Source organism: Quercus lobata, chromosome 9, assembly GCF_001633185.2.
Source record: "Quercus lobata isolate SW786 chromosome 9, ValleyOak3.0 Primary Assembly, whole genome shotgun sequence".
Taxonomy (NCBI): Eukaryota; Viridiplantae; Streptophyta; class Magnoliopsida; order Fagales; family Fagaceae; genus Quercus; species Quercus lobata.
This window is the reverse complement of record NC_044912.1, coordinates 5,352,103-5,372,918: the sequence shown is the minus strand read 5'-3', so window position 1 is coordinate 5,372,918 and position 20,816 is coordinate 5,352,103. Positions and strand designations below refer to the sequence as shown.

The 20,816-nt window shown below is 35.2% G+C and overlaps 2 protein-coding genes across 3 annotated transcripts; one reads left to right on the top strand and one right to left on the bottom strand.

Annotated features, from left to right (window-relative positions):
- The first annotated feature begins 5,589 nt into the window (after positions 1 to 5,589).
- LOC115961103 (TMV resistance protein N-like) lies at positions 5,590 to 11,351 on the top strand. Its single transcript, XM_031080143.1, has 5 exons — positions 5,590 to 6,077; positions 7,098 to 8,190; positions 8,313 to 8,606; positions 8,721 to 9,803; positions 10,671 to 11,351. Exons 1-5 carry the CDS (start codon positions 5,590 to 5,592, stop codon positions 11,349 to 11,351), a joined length of 3,639 nt encoding a protein of 1,212 aa, XP_030936003.1.
- Positions 11,352 to 11,522: 171 nt separating this feature from the next.
- Positions 11,523 to 20,260, bottom strand: LOC115960159. 2 transcript variants are annotated; one of them, XM_031078910.1, is made up of 5 exons: positions 20,076 to 20,260; positions 18,169 to 18,450; positions 13,078 to 13,209; positions 12,841 to 12,957; positions 11,523 to 12,107 (listed from the first exon to the last, which is right to left on the bottom strand). In XM_031078910.1, the coding sequence occupies exons 2-5, from the start codon at positions 18,421 to 18,423 to the stop codon at positions 11,763 to 11,765; spliced, it is 849 nt and encodes a 282-aa protein (XP_030934770.1). In that variant the 5' UTR covers positions 18,424 to 18,450; positions 20,076 to 20,260; the 3' UTR covers positions 11,523 to 11,762. The 2 variants fall into 2 exon arrangements, with proteins under 2 accessions (XP_030934770.1, XP_030934769.1); XM_031078909.1 differs by having other exon boundaries at positions 18,169 to 18,423; positions 20,076 to 20,259.
- Between the last annotated feature and the right edge of the window lie 556 nt (positions 20,261 to 20,816).

Here is a 20,816-nt window from a genome sequence, read left to right as displayed (position 1 = left end):
GTCATCGGTTGACTGGGTCAGATCCGTCGGGTAATATCGGGTTTGAAACAAAAGAAGAAAACAGAGAAATCACAACCCAAACAATACAGAAATCAAAAGCCAAATGAACACAGACATGGAGAAATCAAGCCAAAAACACAGAATCGACACCAAAGGACTCAGAGAAATCAAGCCAAAAGAACACAAAAATAAAAACCCAAAAAGGACAGAGAAATCAAAACCCAAAGGACATAAACCCAAACACAAACTGCAGAAATCACATAGTACAAACAAGAACTTAGATCTATGGACTGAAATGAAGAAAGAAAGAGAGATATCACACTAAACCGGCACCACCACCACACCCCTCACCCATCATCACCATATCATCACAAGATCAGTGCGAAATTTAAAAAAAAATTACATTTTTTACTGACCCACCATCAGATGCACATGATCAAAGGATATTTCAAGCAAATTAGACGAGGCTTTGAGACGGGTTTGAGCAGCTTGACGACAGCGGCGGTGGAAATAGGAAAACTTGACCATGGCGGCTAGAGGTGTGCATGGGTCGAGTTGGGTCGGGTTGAGGGGATTTTTTGACCCAAACCACCATGGCGGGTCAAAAAAAACCCAACCCAACCCAACCCATCACATAAGTCCAACCCAACCCACATGGGTCGGGTTGGGTCGGGTTGAACCCATGGGTTTGAAATTTTTTATTATTATTATTAAATTGAGTATAAAAAAAAATTAAAATATTAAAAAAACCTAAAGATTAGTATCAAGGTAACTCTTTAAAAGCAAACAACACTAATGACTAAACAACAATAGTAATTTATTAGGATTTGTGTGAACTAATTGGCTTTTATATAGGATAGGAAGAACTGACTATTTAAAAAAATTTATTAATTATATAATATATTATATATATATTAAATTAGTATTAGTAGAAGGAACTGAGGAAATACTGTTTTACAACTGTTTTTTTTTTAATTATTAAATATATAATATATATTTAAATGTATATATATATATATAAAAGTTCCCTACAATTTATTTTAAAAAAATTATTAAATATAAAAATATTTTTTAAATATATATTATATATGGGTGGGTCGGGTTGGGTTTGGCGGGTTTGTAATTTTATGACCCAGACCCAACCCAACCCGCCATAAAAATTTTTTTTGTAACCCAACCCAACCCACCAAGCCTAAAAAATCGACCCAACCCGGCGGGTCGGGTTGGGTCGAGTCGGGTTTGACGGGTCGGTGGGTTTTCTGCACACCCCTAATGGCGGCGGCTATAAGAAGGGATAGGGTTAGGGATTTGAGAGAGAGAGATATCAGAGAAGGAGAGAGCGTGAAAATACGAAACTAAAGGAGAGAGAGTGTAAAAATTTGAAAAATGAAAACTTCTCACGGGTTGGGTTTTTTTGCCTTATTTTTAAACTTCTTACGGGTCGGGTCGATTTCTACGGATTATGAGTTGTGGAACCCGAAACCAAACCGAAAACCCAAAAATTTATCTCTAACTGACTCGCAACTGACCCGTTTTGGCAGTCAGATCCGCCCATTGGTCTTCGGGTCTGACCGGATCGGACGGGTGGGTTGGGTCGATGGACCGCCCTAATTGAAAATATTTAGGTATGTCATTGAGTTAATTACAAGGCCCTTGATCTTTTTTCTACTAAATTTTTTCCCTTTTTTCAAGAAACAAACACACATAGGAGAGAGAAATGAGATTTTAGCACAAAACACGCTCTAAACTCTATCAAAAGTTATGATAATTTTTAAGTGTGTGCATTTGTTTAGTCCATCAACTGAGTACATATGTATATGCTTGATCACGACTAAAGAAAAATCAAAGTCTATTCGAGATTAAATGCCATGATCGCTAATGTTTAAAAACATTCAGTCACCAAATTTTTCTAGTTTCCAATATAATCCCTAATTGAGTTTAAGGCTATATTAGTTGGAAATTGCTACTCTAACAAATCTTGAAAAGTGATAGCTTCCAACCCCTGGGTCATTTTGGAGGTTTTTTTTTTTTTTTTTTTTTTTTTTTTTTTTAGAAACAAGCGCACACACACATGGGAGAGGGAAATGAGTTCTAACACCATTTTGGAGGTTATGTTCAAAGTTTTTGGACTTTCAACAAGGCATATTGACTCTAGACAAAAAGGCTTCATTAAGTCTGGATAAGTTATTTTAAGAATGGACAAGATTTTCATGTTCGAAGTTTTTGGACTTTTAACAAGTATTTTAATAATTAGGCTTGCATTAATTGCTACCCTAGCACATTATAAGATTTTTGTGGCTTCATCTCTGTTTTTAAAAATCAGGTCTGAAAAGGAATTGGAAAATACCCGATTTTTTGTTTCAATTAAGGTTGGATTAATGGCCAAACCACTAATTTCTTGGAGAATTTAATTCATAATTATAATTAATTAAATAAAATTCATTATTAGTTTATAACTAATAATATTTACTAAAAATTTAAATAATTATTAGGAAAGTAGAAATACTAAAATTAGTGGAGGAACCAAAATTCTTAAGTAGAAGAAGAAAAAAAATCCATGACCCAAACCAAATACTTTATTTCATAAATGAACTCTAACTCAATAAAATTATATCTTAATTTATTTCATTGTATTAAAACTATTTATGTTTGATTTTGAACTAAGTTTTATAATAATTTTTTAAACAATCACTTAAAAAATTATTTAATAATCTTAAACTTAACTTCTATATAATCTTTCCCACCAAACATAAATAGATAACGTTATACTGTTTTTTTTGGGACTCGAATTATATTATTTGATAGTATATAAAATTATTTCTATTGTACAAAACAAAAACAAAACTATTATATGCTTTTATATATAATATAATATGTGAAATGCTGTACAGCTGCACAGCAGTTCACAATCACAATTTACAATATGGTTGACTTTGGCATTGGCGTGAAAACCCAGTTCCTTTTACATGTTTGTCTGAGATTCGCTTATTTTGCTAAAAGATTATTTAGTGTTTATTTTTTTTATAATATGTGCTTTTTTTTAGAGAGTTTCAAAGATTCGCTTATTCGCTTATTTTGTTGAAAGTTTATTTAGTATTTGTTTTTTTATAATATGTGCTTTTTTTTAGAGAGTTTTAAAGATTCGCTTATTTTGCTGAAAGTTTATTTAGTGTTTGTTTTTTAACCTATAACATTCACTCATAATAATAGTTCTTTATTATCAGACCAAGACACTAATCAGTTTTTGGTGTAATTATAATATGTGCTTTTTTTAAAAGTTCATTTAGTGTTTTTTTTTTATTTATAATAAATGTTTTTTTTTTTAGAGTTTCAACCTATGACATTCGCTCCTAATAATAGTTCTTTATTATCAGACCAAAACACTAATAAGTTTTTTTAGAGAATTTCAACTTATGACATTCGCTTCTGATAATAGTTCTTTATTATCAGATTAAGACACCAATCAGTTTTTTGTGTAATTATAATATGTACTCTTTTTTAAAAGTTTATTTAGTGTTTGTTTTTTTTTATATAATATGTGTTTTTTTTAGAGATTTTCAACCTATGACATTCGCTCTTGATAATAGTTCTTTATTTAAACCAAGACACTAATCAGAGCCAAAGGCCTTGTAGCTAAATTGGCACCTCCCCATACCCAAAATGCTTGGGAGTCTAAGAGAGAAATGGTTCGAGCTGCAAGGTTAGCAGCATGTTGTAATTATTTCTCAAAAAAAAAAAAAGACTAATTAGTTTTTGGTGTAATTATAATATGTGTTTTTTTTAGAGAGTTTCAACCTATGACATTCGCTCCTGATAATAGTTCTTTATTATCAGACCAAGACACCAATCAGTTTTTGGTGTAAGAGATTGAACCCCAAATCTCTTATACAACCATCAGAGACTTTACCAGTTGAGCTAACTGGAAACTACAGCTACTTTTAAGCTTTATTTACAATACTTTCAGTAAAAAAATTTCAATTTTAACTAAATAAGTTATTTCCAAACTGACACATGTTGCAGCCAACTTTTACTTTTACTTGGCCAAATACTCCAGTGTCATTTGTTTTGTGAACTACTTTACAGCAGTGTTATTAGTAGACAGAGAAATAAAGTGAGAGTGATAGCTTGAGAGAGATGTACCAGTGGTTGGATTGGTTTAGGAGTGGAGTTGAGCGAAAGATTGGCAAACAACATGGCAAGGCAGCTCCGCGATGGTGTAGACAGATATGTTTTTTATTTTATTTTATAAATATAGTGGTGATTTGGGATTTGTTAGAGGAGATCTGGAATTTTGTTAATATTTGGACTTTGGAGTATGACATTCACGAGAAAAGGATTGGGCCAAATGGTAGGATTTATATATATAAATATATATATATATATATATATATGAGTTGGGTTCAAATTACACCTGGTGTAATTCTAAGTAATGTTACACCATCCAATAACTTGTTATAAAATTCATATTTTGAAAATCCAACCATTGAATTATATACTCTATATGTTCTTAACATGCATGCCAATTTTCATGCCAATTGAATGTAATTTACCATTTAATCCACAAACTCATTTTTTATGCATAATTTTAAACTACAAAAATTTGAATTAAAATAATTGATTGATGACATGCCTATTAATTTTTGATCACCTTGAAATTTTGCAAGTATTGAGAATATACAAAGATAATGTAATTTAACGGTAGATTTGTCAAAATTTGCATTCAATTAAAAAAATTAAGTGGTGTAACATTGCTTAGAGTTACACCAGGTGTAACTTGAACCCAACTCATATATATATATATATATATATTGATACAAAATAGAATTTATACTCTAACATAATCTAAGTGTATATGTATATGAAACTCCCTCTTGGAGAGTTGAACCTTAACCTTTGCCCTCCACACTCCATAAGCATTTATACTTGTGGAGTGACCACCACACCGAGGGTGCACGGTGGTAGGATTTATATTTTTAGTTTCACCTAAGACTAACAAGAAAAGGAAGTGTCAATATAACTGCAATTGCTTCACACATTCCTAATTGAATACGGTTTGAGTGTATTACTCTAATATATTAGACCTATACACGTGTCTAAAAAATGTCATGTTCTCACATCGTGTCAAATCCAATGCACAATAGTATTAGACCCAAACCTTATTCTTCCTATTTAACCATCAATTGCATGGTTCTTCACTAACACTACAATTCTCCAAAATCTGTATAAGCTCTGACTTGTGAGCATCCTTCTCCAAAATTTGTAAGTTTTGATTTGTCATGCACATGCTTTTATTTTATCTCTCTCCCCCTTATGGTCGGTTTGGATTGAGGGGAGGGAGGGGAAGTAGAGTAGAGTAGAGTAGATTTTGTCCAAAATTAGCCTCTTTTTAGCTAATTTTACTTTACTCCCCTCCACTCCCCCTCCTTTCCCCTTCCATCCAAACAGGCTCGTAGTTTCACTTTTATTACTGAATTGTTTTGTTTTTTTTCCTCAAAATCTAATTGAATGATTTTTTTTTTCATGCGTACATACCATTTCTTATCTATAACTCTATATTCCAAATTTACTTGTAAACTTAGATTGGCTGTCATGGATACAAAAAGCCCATCTTTCTCTTCTAGCCATCAGTGGAAATACCATGTCTTTCTAAGTTTTAGAGGTGAAGATACTCGTAAGAGTTTTACAGACCATTTATACGCTGCTTTGAAGCAAAAGGGCATTTTCACATTCAAGGACGATGAAAAACTTGAGAGAGGAAAACTCATTTCACTTGAGCTTTTAAAAGCAATAGAAGAATCAATGTTTGCTATTGTCATTCTCTCAAAAAACTATGCATCATCGCCATGGTGTTTGGATGAACTTGTAAAAATTGTGGAATGCAAAGAAAAGATGGGGCTTATAATTCTACCCATTTTTTATGATGTGAATCCATCTGAAGTTCGTAAACAGACAAAAATTTATGCACAAGCATTTGTTGAACACGAAAAACATTTCAAAGAGAACATGAAGAAGGTTCACAAGTGGAGAGCTACTTTGAGAGAAGTGGCCAATCTTTCTGGATGGTCTTTACAAGACAGGTAATTTCAATGAGTAACATTATTTCACTGAATATATTGAAAAGAAAAATACATAAAGATCCTCTTGAACTTGGAGTCAAAATTAAACTGGCCCCTTGTTCTTTTAATTTGAAATAATAAGTTCTTCAACTTTGAAAAATGTCTAAATTGATCATTCTGTCATAATATAGTTAACAAATTCAAATAAATTTTACTTTGAAGTGAATATTATATTTAAAGGAAACACTTTCTCCTCACATGATGTGTTTTCCATTCATTCCCGTTGACAGAATAATAACAAATTGATCAATTTAAACATTTCTCAAAATTCAGGGACTTATCATTTCAAATTAAAAGAACAAGTGATCAGTTTGATTTTAACCCAATATTAAAATCAATTATCTACTCAATGCAATGATACATATAGTGTAACTCGAAAAGCTCCAGGTCAACATCTTTAAATAACATTATCTAAAATCAATTATCAACAATACAAAATTACAATCACATCATTTACTCTTACAAATGACATTCGAAAACGGTCATGTGTCTTTTATCTATATTATCTCAAAAAAAAAAAAAAAAAAAAATCACACACTTTGCTTTTTAATTATTTTTCCCAAAAACGGTCATGTGTCTTTCAGTTTCCAAAGTCCAAACACAATCATACTATATGTACTATGTGTATATTTGAACGTGAACGTCTTTCAACCTTATTATTCCCCATATGGGAAGGCCACTGCAAGCTTAAGTCCGTATTTGAACCAAAGCTATTAGCCATCAAACCCTTGTAGAATTGAATGTATGGCTACAACAGTAAATCATTACTCAGTTTCCAGTAATATGGAATTACTAGATACTACACTCGTATAGGAATTTTTGCATCTATTTAGTTCTCCACTTCTCTATGCGGGATTTGCTAGAATTTGAGGGAAATTCATAACAAACCTTAAAACTATATATATATATATACACACACACAGGGTAGGGGGTGTTAGGGATGGTGCATTCACATTTGTTGATTGTCTCTCTTTTTTGCAGGCCTGAGTCAGAATTTATCCAGGATATTGTGGAAGTGATATTGCAAAAATTAAGTTATGCATTCCCAAGAGATACCAAAGATTTAGTAGGAATAGATTCTAGAGTGGAGGAATTGATGTCACTTTTAGCTATAGGATCAAACGATGTTCGCATTATAGGTGTTTGGGGGATGGGGGGGATTGGTAAGACAACTCTTGCCAAAGTTGTTTATCAGATGGTTTTTAATGAATTTGAAGGTGGTAGTTTTATCACTAATATTAGGGAAGTATCTGGAAAATATGGTTTGCTTCCTTCACAACAAAAACTTATTCGTGAAATTTTGATGGAGAAAAGCATCAATATACGGGATGTTGATGATGGAGTCCTTATGATCAAGAATAGGTTGTATCATAAAAGGATTCTTCTTGTTCTTGATGATGTAAATCAATTTGACCAATTAGAAAAGTTAGCTAGAGAGCATAATTGGTTTGGTTCAGGTAGTAGAGTTATCATCACAACACAAGATAAGCATTTGTTGATAAGACATAATGTAAATGGAATATATGAGGTTAAAGGATTGAATGATGATGATGCTCTTTATCTTTTTAGTTTGAAAGCTTTTAACAACAGTCATCCTGCTGAAGATTATCTAAAGTTGTCAAAACAATTTGTAAATTATGCTAATGGTCTTCCTCTAGCAATTGGAGTTTTGGGTTCTTTTTTGTTCAATAGAAGTAAGGAGGAATGGGATAGTGCATTAGATAGACTCAAAGAATTTCCTGAAAGAAAAATTATCAAAGTACTTCAAACAAGTTTTGATGGACTTCAAGAAACAGAGAAGGAAATATTTCTATATATTGCATGTTTCTTTAATATGAAGGATAAAAACTATGTGGTAAAAATACTAGATTGTCTTGGCCTATATCCTTGCATTGGATTAAGGATTCTCATTGAAAAGTCTCTCTTAAAAGAATATGAAAATAAATTTTGGATGCATGAACTACTACAAAAAATGGGTCAAGATATAGTTCGTCAAGATTGTCCTCAAGAACCTGGAAAGCATAGCAAATTGTGGCTATATAAGGACATTAATCATGTGCTGATGACAAATACGGTAATAGATCATTTATTGAATTTGAGCATATAGCTTATCATATTATTTAACAAAGTTAGAGCTTGAACAGCTTTGTTATCATATATCTTGCAACTCACCCATCCCATTTTCTTGATTATTAGGGAACAGAAGCAATTCAAGGCCTAGTCCTAGAGCTTCCTTGGTTGCCTAAATTTGGTGAATTCAAAAAGGCACATTGGAACCTTGAAGTCTTTTCAAAGATGTCTAATCTCAAATTGCTTATAATTCATGGTGTTCACCTATTACATGGCCCCAGACATCTTTCTAATAGCTTAAGATTTCTTGATTGGAGTTTATATCCTTCAAAATCTTTGCCATCAAGTTTTCAGCCAAATGAACTTGTTGAACTTCACATGTGCCATAGCAAAATTGAAAGACTTTGGAAAGGAATAAAGGTACAATTGTTATTTAGATACTCTTTATATATGTGTGTGTGTGTAATCAATAAATTCCCATTTTTGTGAAACCTAATACACTATTTCTAATTTATTGTGTTTGGATTTTAACAGCATTTTGACAAGTTGAAGTCCATCGAATTGAATGATTCTTTAAACCTTATTGCAACCCCTGACTTCACTGGAGTACCCAATCTAGAGAAATTGGTTGCTAAAGGTTGTATAAATTTACGAGAGGTTCACCCATCTATTATGGCTCATAAAAAGCTTACTCTTCTTAATCTTGAAGGCTGCAAAAACCTTAACAGTCTTCCAAGAAATTTTGAAATGGAGTGTCTTGAGAATCTTATTCTTTCCGATTGTTCAAAAATCAAGAGAATTCCAGAATTTGCGAGAAATATGGAACGCTTAACAAAACTTCACTTAGATGGCACTACTATTACGAAATTTCCCTCTTCAATTGAACATTTGACTAACCTTGCTTCATTGCATTTAAGAGATTGTAAAAATCTTGTATGTCTTCCTACCATAATTTGTAGCTTCAAGTCGCTTAAAGATATCAATGTGGGTGGATGCTTGAAACTTGACAATTTGGCACAGAGCCTATTGAATGTCAAAAGTCTAGAAGAGCTTAATGTGAGTGGGGTTACTTTTAGAGAGCCGCCTTTCTCTATTGTTCTTTTGAAAAATCTTAAGGTACTATCTCTTCAAGGATGCAAAGCGTCATCACCTAAACTCTGGAACAAGCTTTTCTCTTTTAATTTAATGCCAAGAAGAATCCCAAATCCTGTGAGCATGTTATTGCCTTCCCTGTCATGTTTGTGTTTTTTAACAAGATTGGATATAAGTGACTGCAATCTTCAGACAATCCCTAATGTTTGTGGCTGTTTATACTCTTTAGAAGTTTTAAATCTAAGTGGAAATAATTTTGATTGTCTTCCTGAAAGCATCATTCAATTATCTAAGTTGAAGAATATTTTTTTGACACATTGCACGAGGCTTCGTTCATTGCCACAACTTCCATCAAGCACTTCAGTTGTTGTTGCAGAAAATTGTACCTCATTGGAAACATTACCAAATAGATCAACACAAGACAAACTATACCCGCCATCTCTAATTCTATCCAATTGCTTCAAATTGGCTGACATTCAACACCGAAGCAACGTGTTCTTTAGAATGCTCTCAGCAGATGCTCAGGTCTCTCTCTCTCTCTCTCTCTCTCTCTCTCTCTCTCTATATATATATATATATATTATAACGCGGAAATTATATAAAAGGCTAAGAGATTATACATTGTTTGTTTCATATTACGTACTAGGTTTTAATTTTATCAAATAAAGTCCTAAGTATATGAAACTGTTTCAATTTGTTGCATATTTCCATATCTATTATTCATATACCTTAATCTAGGCAATAATGCAGAAGAGGAAAAAGGGGAAATTGTTGAAATTTATTTATTTATTTATTTTATCTAGGTAATCAATTTTGATTTTGTGGGAATCACTTTCTAACTACAAGCAAAGCTTTCGTTCTCTATTTTCTCAATTCAATGAAAGCCAAATGTATTTATCAACAAACCATGGGTGAAATACAAAGTTTAAAAAATGATTTCCTACTTCTATCTGCTATGTTATTGTCCAAAATAACAAAAATTAATAATGAGATGGACATGACTTTTGTTGAAAAGAGTTCATACACTTGGACTTTAATTGACAAAACTAAAAGGGTAAATTATATCATTCTTCTTTGATGTTTTTAAAATGACACTCTCCCAAACGTTTGTATAATGAAATTCTCCCATTTGATTGCATAAATGCAACAATTAAATCCAAGTCTTCTCAATTCCATTTGTAAAAACCTAATAAAGTTGTATTTAACTATTTATACAAAGTTTCAAACCTCAAAAGGTGAAGTGTGATTTGGTAAAACTTCAAGGGAAGGTGGTGTATTTTACCCATATTAAAAATCTTGTATTTAATCAGAAACATGTATAAAATTTAGGCCTTAAAGTTAAATTAGGTGTAACTTGCTAAATTCTAAACATCAAAAGCTTGTATGTTTCAGGGACTCTACAGTGCACCTAAAAATAAAAGACCTCGGGCTACCTGTAGACTTCTTGTTCCTGGAAGTGAAATTTCAAAATGGTTTAGCCATCAAAGTGTGGGGAATATAGTGAATGCACAAGTTACTCATTCGAAAGAGTGGATGGGAATGGCTGTGTGCTCTATTTTGTCATTCCACGATCTTCATCCAAACAATCTTTGTTGTTTCGATTGTTATATTGAAGTCAATAAACAAGAAGGTGCAAGAGAGTCGGCTTATTTTGTAAATACTTTTGGTCATATTGACTCACTTCACCTTTGGATGCTTTATTTTCCCTCTCATTGTTTTTATGAGAATGTGAGAGCAGTATTGAGTCAAATTGATGAGAATGAATTGATTCAAATGGGGGTTAGAATTCCGATGCCTCACAACCCTTGCTTTGAGGTTAAGAAATGTGGGTTTCGTATGGTATACAAGCAAGACATTGAAGATATCGGAGAAATGATGGGTCAAAGCTGCAAGAGTAGCTGCATCCCTCATTATGAGGGTGTTGGTTTTACTCATGAATATGATCTTGACAATTCAACAGTGGTAAGAGAAGCTTGCAAACTTAAGCGAAGCCGTGATGAATATGATGAGGCTAGACCTAGTGATGAAGGTTGCTATAATGATGTACCACACTCCAAGCGGATTCAAAGATAAAGCATGTATGGCTCACAGTAACACTAATTGCAATGATTCTAATGAAGGTGGTCTTGGACTGGTAAGTCATCGTCTTTCTTTCCATTACAGGTCTTGTTAGTTGCTGTACTTCTTTTAATTTTTCCATTTCCTTGCCATGCATATATGTACTTGTATTTTGGGTTCTCCAAATTTAACTTCAGAACCAGGCAATAAATTCCTTTGTTATTGGGCTTGAATAATAATAATAATAACAATAATACAAGAACAGACGTATAAAACAGCAATGAACTGTTGTGTACAACTCTAGCAAGAGCCATCAATTTAGAGTTAAGCTGCTAGGAACACTTCCCTTCTACATAACCCATGCAACTAGCATAAGAGCATGTTGTATCCATCCTACAATTGAGCTTCAATCCGTTGTTCAATACATCAAGATTTTTTATCTAGGTGTCGGAAAAGCTCTGGAAGATGGGCATTAGTCAGCTTTGTCCTCTTGGTGATCTCGTGCTTTTTCTTCTTTGGCTTGGGCGTGGAGGACATGCCTTGAACCTCTGAACTGGCCCTCCTCTGAGCAGTGTTGGTGGCAGGCTTCATCCCATTCTTTTGAAGATCCCTCTCGATGTCAATCATATCACGAGGCAATTCAATCCCCAGAAATAGCTGCTTAAGGTCATCATCCACTTTGATGGGCACCCTGGGGTCATTTGGGTAAGCAATGTCTTCCTGTGAATCGAAGTTTGATAGCAGCCATATCTGACCCGCAGCTTTCAAAGCCTAAAGAAGAATGAATTCACAAACTTTTATGGCAAGAGGGAACAGGTAAGTGACTGTATTCTCACTTAGTATCAATGTCTAAATATAATTACACTACACAGACAACTGACACATGACCACCACGAAACTTTTAATTGAAAAATGAAGATGCTGATAGTTTTCACTTACAAGATACGAGATAATCATTAGAAGGAAAAGACTTTCCTCAATGCTAAAACAAAGAGCAAGCAAGAGAGAGAAAGCTGATAAAAAAAAGGAAGAAAACAAAGTCACAGAATAAAGGGGCAAACAAAATTACAAAAATCAAAATACAACCATTGAGAAATCACACTCCTCAAATACACCTCAAAAGCTGCCACTCCTGCTTTTGCAAGGAAAATCAACTTTTGAGAAAACTAATCTAAGCATCCAACGTCAGAAAACACACAAATACTTCAATGGCTTCTTTCAAAAACAAGGAAACTCTGCCTGGATCTCCAAGTCCAACCTTTTTTTTAACTTTCTTTCCCCTGTTCTTATTGATTCTCAATCCCTTAGAAATTGTGTGCTGCATCAAATAGCCTTTCACCTCCCACTGGTCCCTGAGACACCCCACCCCCCCCCCCCCCCTTTTCTCTTTTCTCTTGTTTTACAAAATGGAGGAAGCACATGCTAGGCTATAAGAGCCAGCAGTTCTTTTCAGAGATTAATATAAACAAATTTCTCATGGTATTATCAACACATATTGCATTACCTGCAAGTCTTCCATCACAGTAGGGTATGCGTCCTTAAGATCAATGACAGCAATGCCCCATACGAATTTCCTTATTAAGTAAAGAAGTTGTTCCTTGTCCCTCAAATCATGCTTGGACTGTGGACAAAGGAAAGTCAAAAAGTCATCTACCATGAAAGAGGTATAAAGAAAAAGGCTGAGTGCAACTTAAAAGCTATCAGGCCATGAAGATCTGCAGCTACATAACTTTAAAGTTACCTTGTAAGAGAAACGCTTCCCATCATAGTTGACTTTCAGGTTATTCCTCAAACTATCAAATACAGCTTTGTTGGCATTGATATCAACATAAGTGACTTCATTAATTTGTTCCGGGGTAAAGGCTTGCCTTGTCTGCAAACACAAGGAGCATTAAACTAGTGCTTTTTTTTTTTTTTTCTTTTTGATAGGTAATAAGACTTTTATTAAAAAAAATTGAACATCATGTTCACGATGGTGAACACTTTGAACAATGAGACAAATACAAGAAGATCAAGAGCTAAAAGAAATAGAAACTAAAAAATCAGCTACAGCAGTACAATTCGTACACCCCCAAAGGCAAGCCCAAAGAAAAAGAGTACGAAAAAGTAAACATTTTAGATGTTCCAAAGTTCTCGCCTTGTCTTTAAAAATGCGGGCATTACGTTCCTGCCATACTAACCATATTAAACATGCCGGGACCATGTTCCAAATGATTGAAAGATGCTTTCCAAACTAGTTTCTCCAAATAAAGAAAAAAGATTTCACTGACCTTGACATTACCCATTGAATCCCAAACACTACAAAAACTTCACACCAGAAGGCATGAGAGAACTTACAGTGAAGAAGAAGGTGGTTCACTGATTCCCCATCACAACAACACAAGCAACACCTATTAACCAAAAACTGACCTTTCTTAATAAGGTTGTCAATAGTGAGTATCCCATCATTAGCTGCTGTCCATAAGAAAAAAGACACCCGTTTAGGCACCTTAGTACGCCATATACATTCCCAAGGAAAGGCATCAGTTGTAGGACAAATAGTAGCTTATAAAAAGAGCGCACATCAAAAACACCAGATGTAGTCAATCTCCAGACCAACTGATCATCCCCCTCACCCCTCGGCATAGAAGAATAAATAAACTCAAAGAATGAGTAGACAGTGGTTGCCTGCCAATCCTGAGGACCATGACGAAACAATAAATTCCAGCTCCTACCTCCTTCTGAATTTTATACAACCAAGTTAGAGACCCATGCTTCTTTAGCAACAGAGCAATAATACATGGAAGGGAAGAGTTCCTTTAAAGGAGTAGGCCCACACCATGGGTCATGCCAAAAACTAACACAGCTGCCCTCCCCACATTAAACAAAATCTGGCTAAAGAACTTCTCTGTTCCTTCTTTAATACTCCTACACATCCCACACCTGTGAGCACCTCTTACCCCTCTAGTGCACCAACCTCCTCTCGCCTCTCCATATTTGTTTGCTATAACCTGACGCCATAATCTATGATTTTCTTTCCCAAACCGCCACAACCACTTCCCAAGCAAAGCCTTGTTAAACAGCCCAACTCTCCGAATTCCCAAACCACCACATTCAACTGGCAAGCATACCTTATCCCAAGCAACTAAAGGATATTTAAAAACATCCTCTGAGGCCCCCCAAAGGAAATTCTTCTGAATTCTTTCAATTCTTGCAGCCACAGCCTGAGGGATAGTAAAAAACGATAAAAAGTAGGTGGGAAGACTCGATAGGGTACTTTTTAACAAAATAAACCTACCTCCTTTCGACAGATACAGCCTTTTCCATCCAGCCAACCGTTTCTCCATTTTTTCAATAATAGGATTCCAAATTGCTGAATCCTTATAGTGTGTCCCAAGGGGCATGCCCAAATATCTCATAGGCAGATTGCCCACCTTGCAGCAAAGGATACGAGCCAAACCATTCAAATCCCCAACATCACCAACAGGAACAATCTCACTCTTGCCTACATTAACCTTTAGGCCTATAATAGCTTCAAAGAAGATCAGCACCATCCACACATATAATAACTGGTCCATAGAAGCATCACAAAACAATATAGTATCATCAGCAAAAAGAAGGTGAGAAATATGGATACCCCCATGTCTATGAGACCCCGCTTTAAATCCACAAAGAAAACCACCATTTTCTGTCCTCTTCAATAGTCTACTCAACACTTCCGTAATCATAAGAAATAAAAGTGGAGATAAAGGATCCCCTTGGCGAAAACCACTAGAACTACCAAAAAAACCTGCAGGAGATCCATTAACCAGAACAGAGAATTTAACTGTAGAGATGCACGCCTTGATCCACCTACTCCACCTTGCCCCAAAGCCCATCCTTTCCATAAGGTAAAATAGTGCATTCCAGTTCACATGATCATAAGCCTTCTCAATGTTCAACTTTATTATAACACCAGGAATACCACTCTTCAACCTGCTGTCTAAGCATTCATTAGCAACAAGAACCGAATCAAGGATTTGTCTCCCTCCCACAAAAGAGTTTTGAGAGTCGGATATCAGTTTATCCAAAACTCCTCGAAGCCTATGAGCCAACACCTTAGCGAACAGTTTATAAAGGCTACCCACAAGACTAATAGGGCGAAAGTCTTTGATATTTACTGCATTAGTCTTCTTGGGGATCAAACAAAGAAACGTGGCATTAAGAGATTTCTCAAAAACACACTAACTGTGAAAATCTTTGAAGAAAGCCAATATATCCCCTTCTAAAACACTCTAGCATTACTGAAAGAATGCCATAGTAAACACATCTAGCCCAGGGGCCTTATCGCCTTCCGCCTCCTTAAGAGCCTCAAGAATCTCCTCCTTCTCAAACTCTCTCTCCAACATAGACCTCTCAATTTCGTCTAGACAAGCGAACTCTAACCCAGCAATAGTAGGTCTCCAAGTTTCTGGTTCCTGATATAATCTCTTGTAAAAATCCACCACTTGATCCGTAACATCCGACTCCTCCTCAAAGAGAACGCCATCCACCTCCACTCCCCTAATCTGATTTGTTCGCCTATGGGAATTGGAAATTCTATGAAAGAATCGTGTGTTGTTATCACCTTCCTTGATAAAAAGAGTCTTGGATTTTTGCCTCCAAGAAATCTCTTCCAGGGAAGCTAGAAAATCTATATTGGATTTAACCACCAACCTTCTAGCCCTGTCCTCTTAAGTCAACACCTGCATCTCTTCTCTCATGTCAATGTCTAAGAGCTCTGTCAAAAGACTCTTTTTCCTAAAAGCTACATCTCCAAAAACATTCTTGTTCCAATGCTTCAAATCCCTTTTAAGGGCTTTCAATTTACAAGCTAGAACATAACTTGGAGGTCCTATGAAATGATAACCATTCCACCAATGACGCACCATATCCACAAAACCCTCCACTTTTAACCACATATTTTCAAATCTAAAAAGGCTCTTCCCCCTCGACATACCACCAGCCTCTACTAGCAAAGGACAATGATCCGACACCACCGTGGGGAGAGTTCTTTGAGTCACATCTAAGAAATGCTCTTCCCAATCTGCTGTCATCAAAACTCTATCAAATCTGGACATAGAAGGACTATCAGAGTCTCGAAACCAAGTATATTCACCTCCTACCAAAGGCAGATCAATCAGCGAATGTTTAGCAATGAAATCCGAGAATTTAAACATGGCTGGACTGAACGAGTTATAGCCAAGTCTCTCAGCAGGGTAACGAATAACATTGAAATCTCCCAACAAGCACCAAGCCCCAGCCCACCGTGATCTCACTAAGTCTAATTCTGCCCACATAGCATCCCTAAGACTTCCATCAGTCGGTCCATATACCCCTGAACAAATCCATTCAAAGCCATCTAACACACCCTTCAACACAATAGAAATTGAAAAACTTCCAACCACTGAATCTACTCTCTCAAAAACCCGTCTATCCCATGTCAGAATAACACCCCCAGATGTATGTATGGAATCTAAAGCCCCCCAGTCTACAAAGGGACTACCCCAGAGACTTTTAACCAAGCTGGAATTTGTGCTGTCAAGTTTAGATTCTTGAACACATACGATATCACACTTCACAACATCTCTCTTATGAGGATTATTCAAACCCCTCACATTCCATGACAGCATTTTTAAATTCATTTACCAACAAATAAACCCAAACTAGAGGATTTCAAACCGCCTCTAGAACTTCTACCAGAATGCCCATCATAATTAATAGATGAAAAAAAATTTCTTAACTCCCTCATCCCCTTTTGGTTTGAATTGCTTACCCGACGAGTAGTAACAGCAGTTGCTTGCTGCTCCCAAACCCTCTCAAGTTTTTGAAAAAAATCAATACACTGTCTCTCGCAACAATCAATTGGGAAACCCACATAGGTACCAAAATCTCTAATCATCCTGCCCACCCATTCTGAAGGCTCCAAAACCTCTTCCACTGAAATCCCATCCGAGCCATCATCCATAGAGACGAGATCAAGAGAACCATTTGGGTCCCACAGAGCCAGAGGTGTAATGACCTCAGGATTAACAGCCTCCTCACCCTTACCCGAAGGCAAAGAAGCATCCCAAATCAGTCTAGAAACCTCCGAGTCAACCAACCCACAACCAAGCCTCAGAAATAGGAACATTCAAGTCCGAACCCACCCTCACTAATAGCATTCACCTGGTCCTACCTACTGTAACTCGCATTGACCTCTAACGATGGAAAAAGTAGATTATGTTTCCACTACATGGAGCATCACACTCACAGTGTGTGCGGCCCACAAACTGTGATTGTAATGCTGCATGCAACGGAAACGCCATGTGCCTTCTCCTAATAATGTCACAAAAGTCAGAAGAAGGGGGACAAGTGACATACCCCATTATTACAGTAAACTAAAAATACAACTACAAATTGCCACCAAGCATCTATATAATTTATAATTACCTTCAATTGGAAGCACATCAGTCAATTAAGTAGTATTGGTTTTCCCATGAAATCAACGTCATACAAACAAGGTTTCAAGTTTCCCATCCCAATTAATTGAGGAAGAAAAAGTAGGCCAGTTAAGTGAATGCGCATAATAATATAATTACTCTTTAAAAAGATCAATATAAATCAAAGATAATAACACAATTCTACACTAGACCATCTCGCTCTTTTCCAACTTAACATTGACCTGACAACTGCACAAAATAAGACACATTAGGATCTGAATTTTCCCCAACTCAAGTCAGCAATAAACACCATCCATTAAGAGCATTCAGCATTGTAAATCAAATGGCAACACAAATAATTGCATCAAGGCACACATACAAATTAATGAAGGATAAGATAGTTGGGTATGAACCTCCAGTAGAAGATTTATAACACGCTTCATTTGGGCCCCTACAGGGGCTTTCCGGATACTGTTGATATGCTGAAGTCTCTCTGTATCATTTGAAAATTTGACTGCAGGACCAGGGGCTCTTGCAACTGAAGATGCTGCTGGTACTGGCATGGATTTATGGGTTGTGGCCTTGTTAGATGCAGCAATACTTGTGAGGGTCGATTGGCACTTCTCTTGCTGCTTCTTGAATCTATCTAATTTCTCTTGTAATGCCATCTAGAAATAAAAATATTTGCTTTTAGGCTGTTCAAACCCACCAATAAAAAGTAAAGATATGATAAAGGGCTTTTAAGTGCAAGATTGTAAACTTGGTCAGAATTAAAGCGAAGACTAAATCATCTCAATGACTCCAAAAATTAAATACTTGAGTCATAACATGTAAAATTCAGGAAGAATAAACAGCTAGTAATCAAGAAAATAAGTTACTAAAAAACTTCATACAACACATAAGCAAGAATATGTCTACTGGATACAAGCAATTCCCAAATTCCAATTTCTTCTAACAGAAAGAAGTGAAAGTGATGAGGATGTTTACGTACTAAATGTTTAAAACTTCTTATCACAGACCCACAGTTAAATCAACATGCCCTGCTGTAAATCTAACTATGAACAACAAAGTTTCAATAGTCTCCCTACGTTAAACGTCAAACCTTCCAATGGCCTAATGCAAAAATATGTGCAGCATATGAAGAACAGAGCACAACTAAGAAACTGAGTTCCCAACAACCACACTACACAACTATTTTTTGATAATTCAATAGTTGAAGGAGGGGGAATACGAACCTTTTTTTATAGGTAATAGAAGTTTTATTGATTAGAAATGTACAATGTGTTTACGATAGTAAACCCACTGCACTTGAGATGAATACAAACAAATCAAATAGAAGAGCTAACAGAAACTAAGAAATCAAACACGGCAATATAATACGTAAAACCCCAAATACAAGACTAATCAAACAAAGTCCCAGCTAGCAAAGACTCTAAAAGATCTACAGATCTCCCAATGTCTTCAAACATACGAGAGTTGCATTCTTGCCAAATAAGCCACATAAGACAAGCCGGTACCATATTCCAAACATTTGAAGAAAAATTCCCCAACCAATTCCTCCATACAAACCTTGGACGGTTCCACTATACACACCAAGAGGTGTCAACTGAACTACAAGGCTCTTGACACACTACACAACTATTAGTGACCAAACAACATTGATCAATGATTAACAATAAAAAATCAATAATTTAGCATCTGGGCATGAGCATAAACTGCTTAGCCCGTCTGGGGTGAATGCCCTTGGATTATCCAACAACGCAACTGGTTTTTGCCTTTTCGGCATAAGTTATCAAAAAAATCAATAATTTAGCTCATGGGCGTGAGCATAAACTGCTTAGCCCGTCAGGGGTGAATGCCCTTGAATTACCCGGCAACTGATTTTTGCCGTTTTGGCATACGTTATCAAAAAAATCAATAATTTAGCTCATGGGCATGAGCATAAACTGCTTAGCCCGTCACAGGTGAATGCCCTTGGATTACCCGGCAACCGATTTTTGCCTTTTTGGCATAATTTATCAAAAAAATCGATAATTTTCCAATGATTCATCTCTAAAGTTGAAAAATTAATCCAATTCACAAAATGTCTAGTACTTACATCAGTTGGGTCTAAATTACTTCTCTTTAATTAACATTTTTTTCCAAACATACATGCTTAAACCATACCAAGAGCACCCATATTTTTTAGCTCTACAAGTGGAAGAATAAAAATTGGGTATTGAACCTATTTTGCAATTAAAGTTAAATTCCAAAGACAAATATGATACAAATAATGATTGGCTAACTTCACCATCTCCTTAAAAAGCTTAAAAAGAATCACCTTGGGTTGTCGATGGAGCAAATTGGGTTCGGTTTTTCTGACCTAACAAATTTTTTCTGATTTTGACGACGTCGTTTTCTTGGTGGTTTATTGGAAGAGACGCGCCGTTCTCGGATGCGAGTGAAATCTGAGAGTAATGAGGGAAAGAGAAGGACTTATAATGTTTTCGCTCGGTTATTTTTGACCTTTAGAGCCGGCGTCGTTTTACGCTTACTCAAATATAATAACACGTTTGTAAATAAGCTAATTATGTGAATATATATGTTTAACAAAAAAAATATGCGTATATATATGAAAAAATATACTTATATAAACTTAAGATTAAGTTAATGAAATTAGTATTTTTTTTAAGTGAAATTAATATATAAGTTCATAAGATATATTAAATTATTATTTGAAATCACTTATATATAGTTTTAAACAATACAAGATTAGTAAAACTAATTTTTATAATTTCATAAATGAAAATTGATATATGTAATTAACTTAAATAATATAATTTCAACTATAATTTAGTTATTATTAATAATTATTATAGATTTGTAAAAGAGTAAAAAAAACATTTAGTTCCAGCAGTTCTCTCCAATAAATCTCCAATAAAGTCATACTAAATGGATGAGATAAAAAGCAGTTTTGCACTTCCAGTACTTAGATCAATCAAATTGTTAATTACAATCTCAACACTATTCTACCAAGGGCGTAACCAGGATATTTTGCTTGAGGGGCCAAATTATATATTCC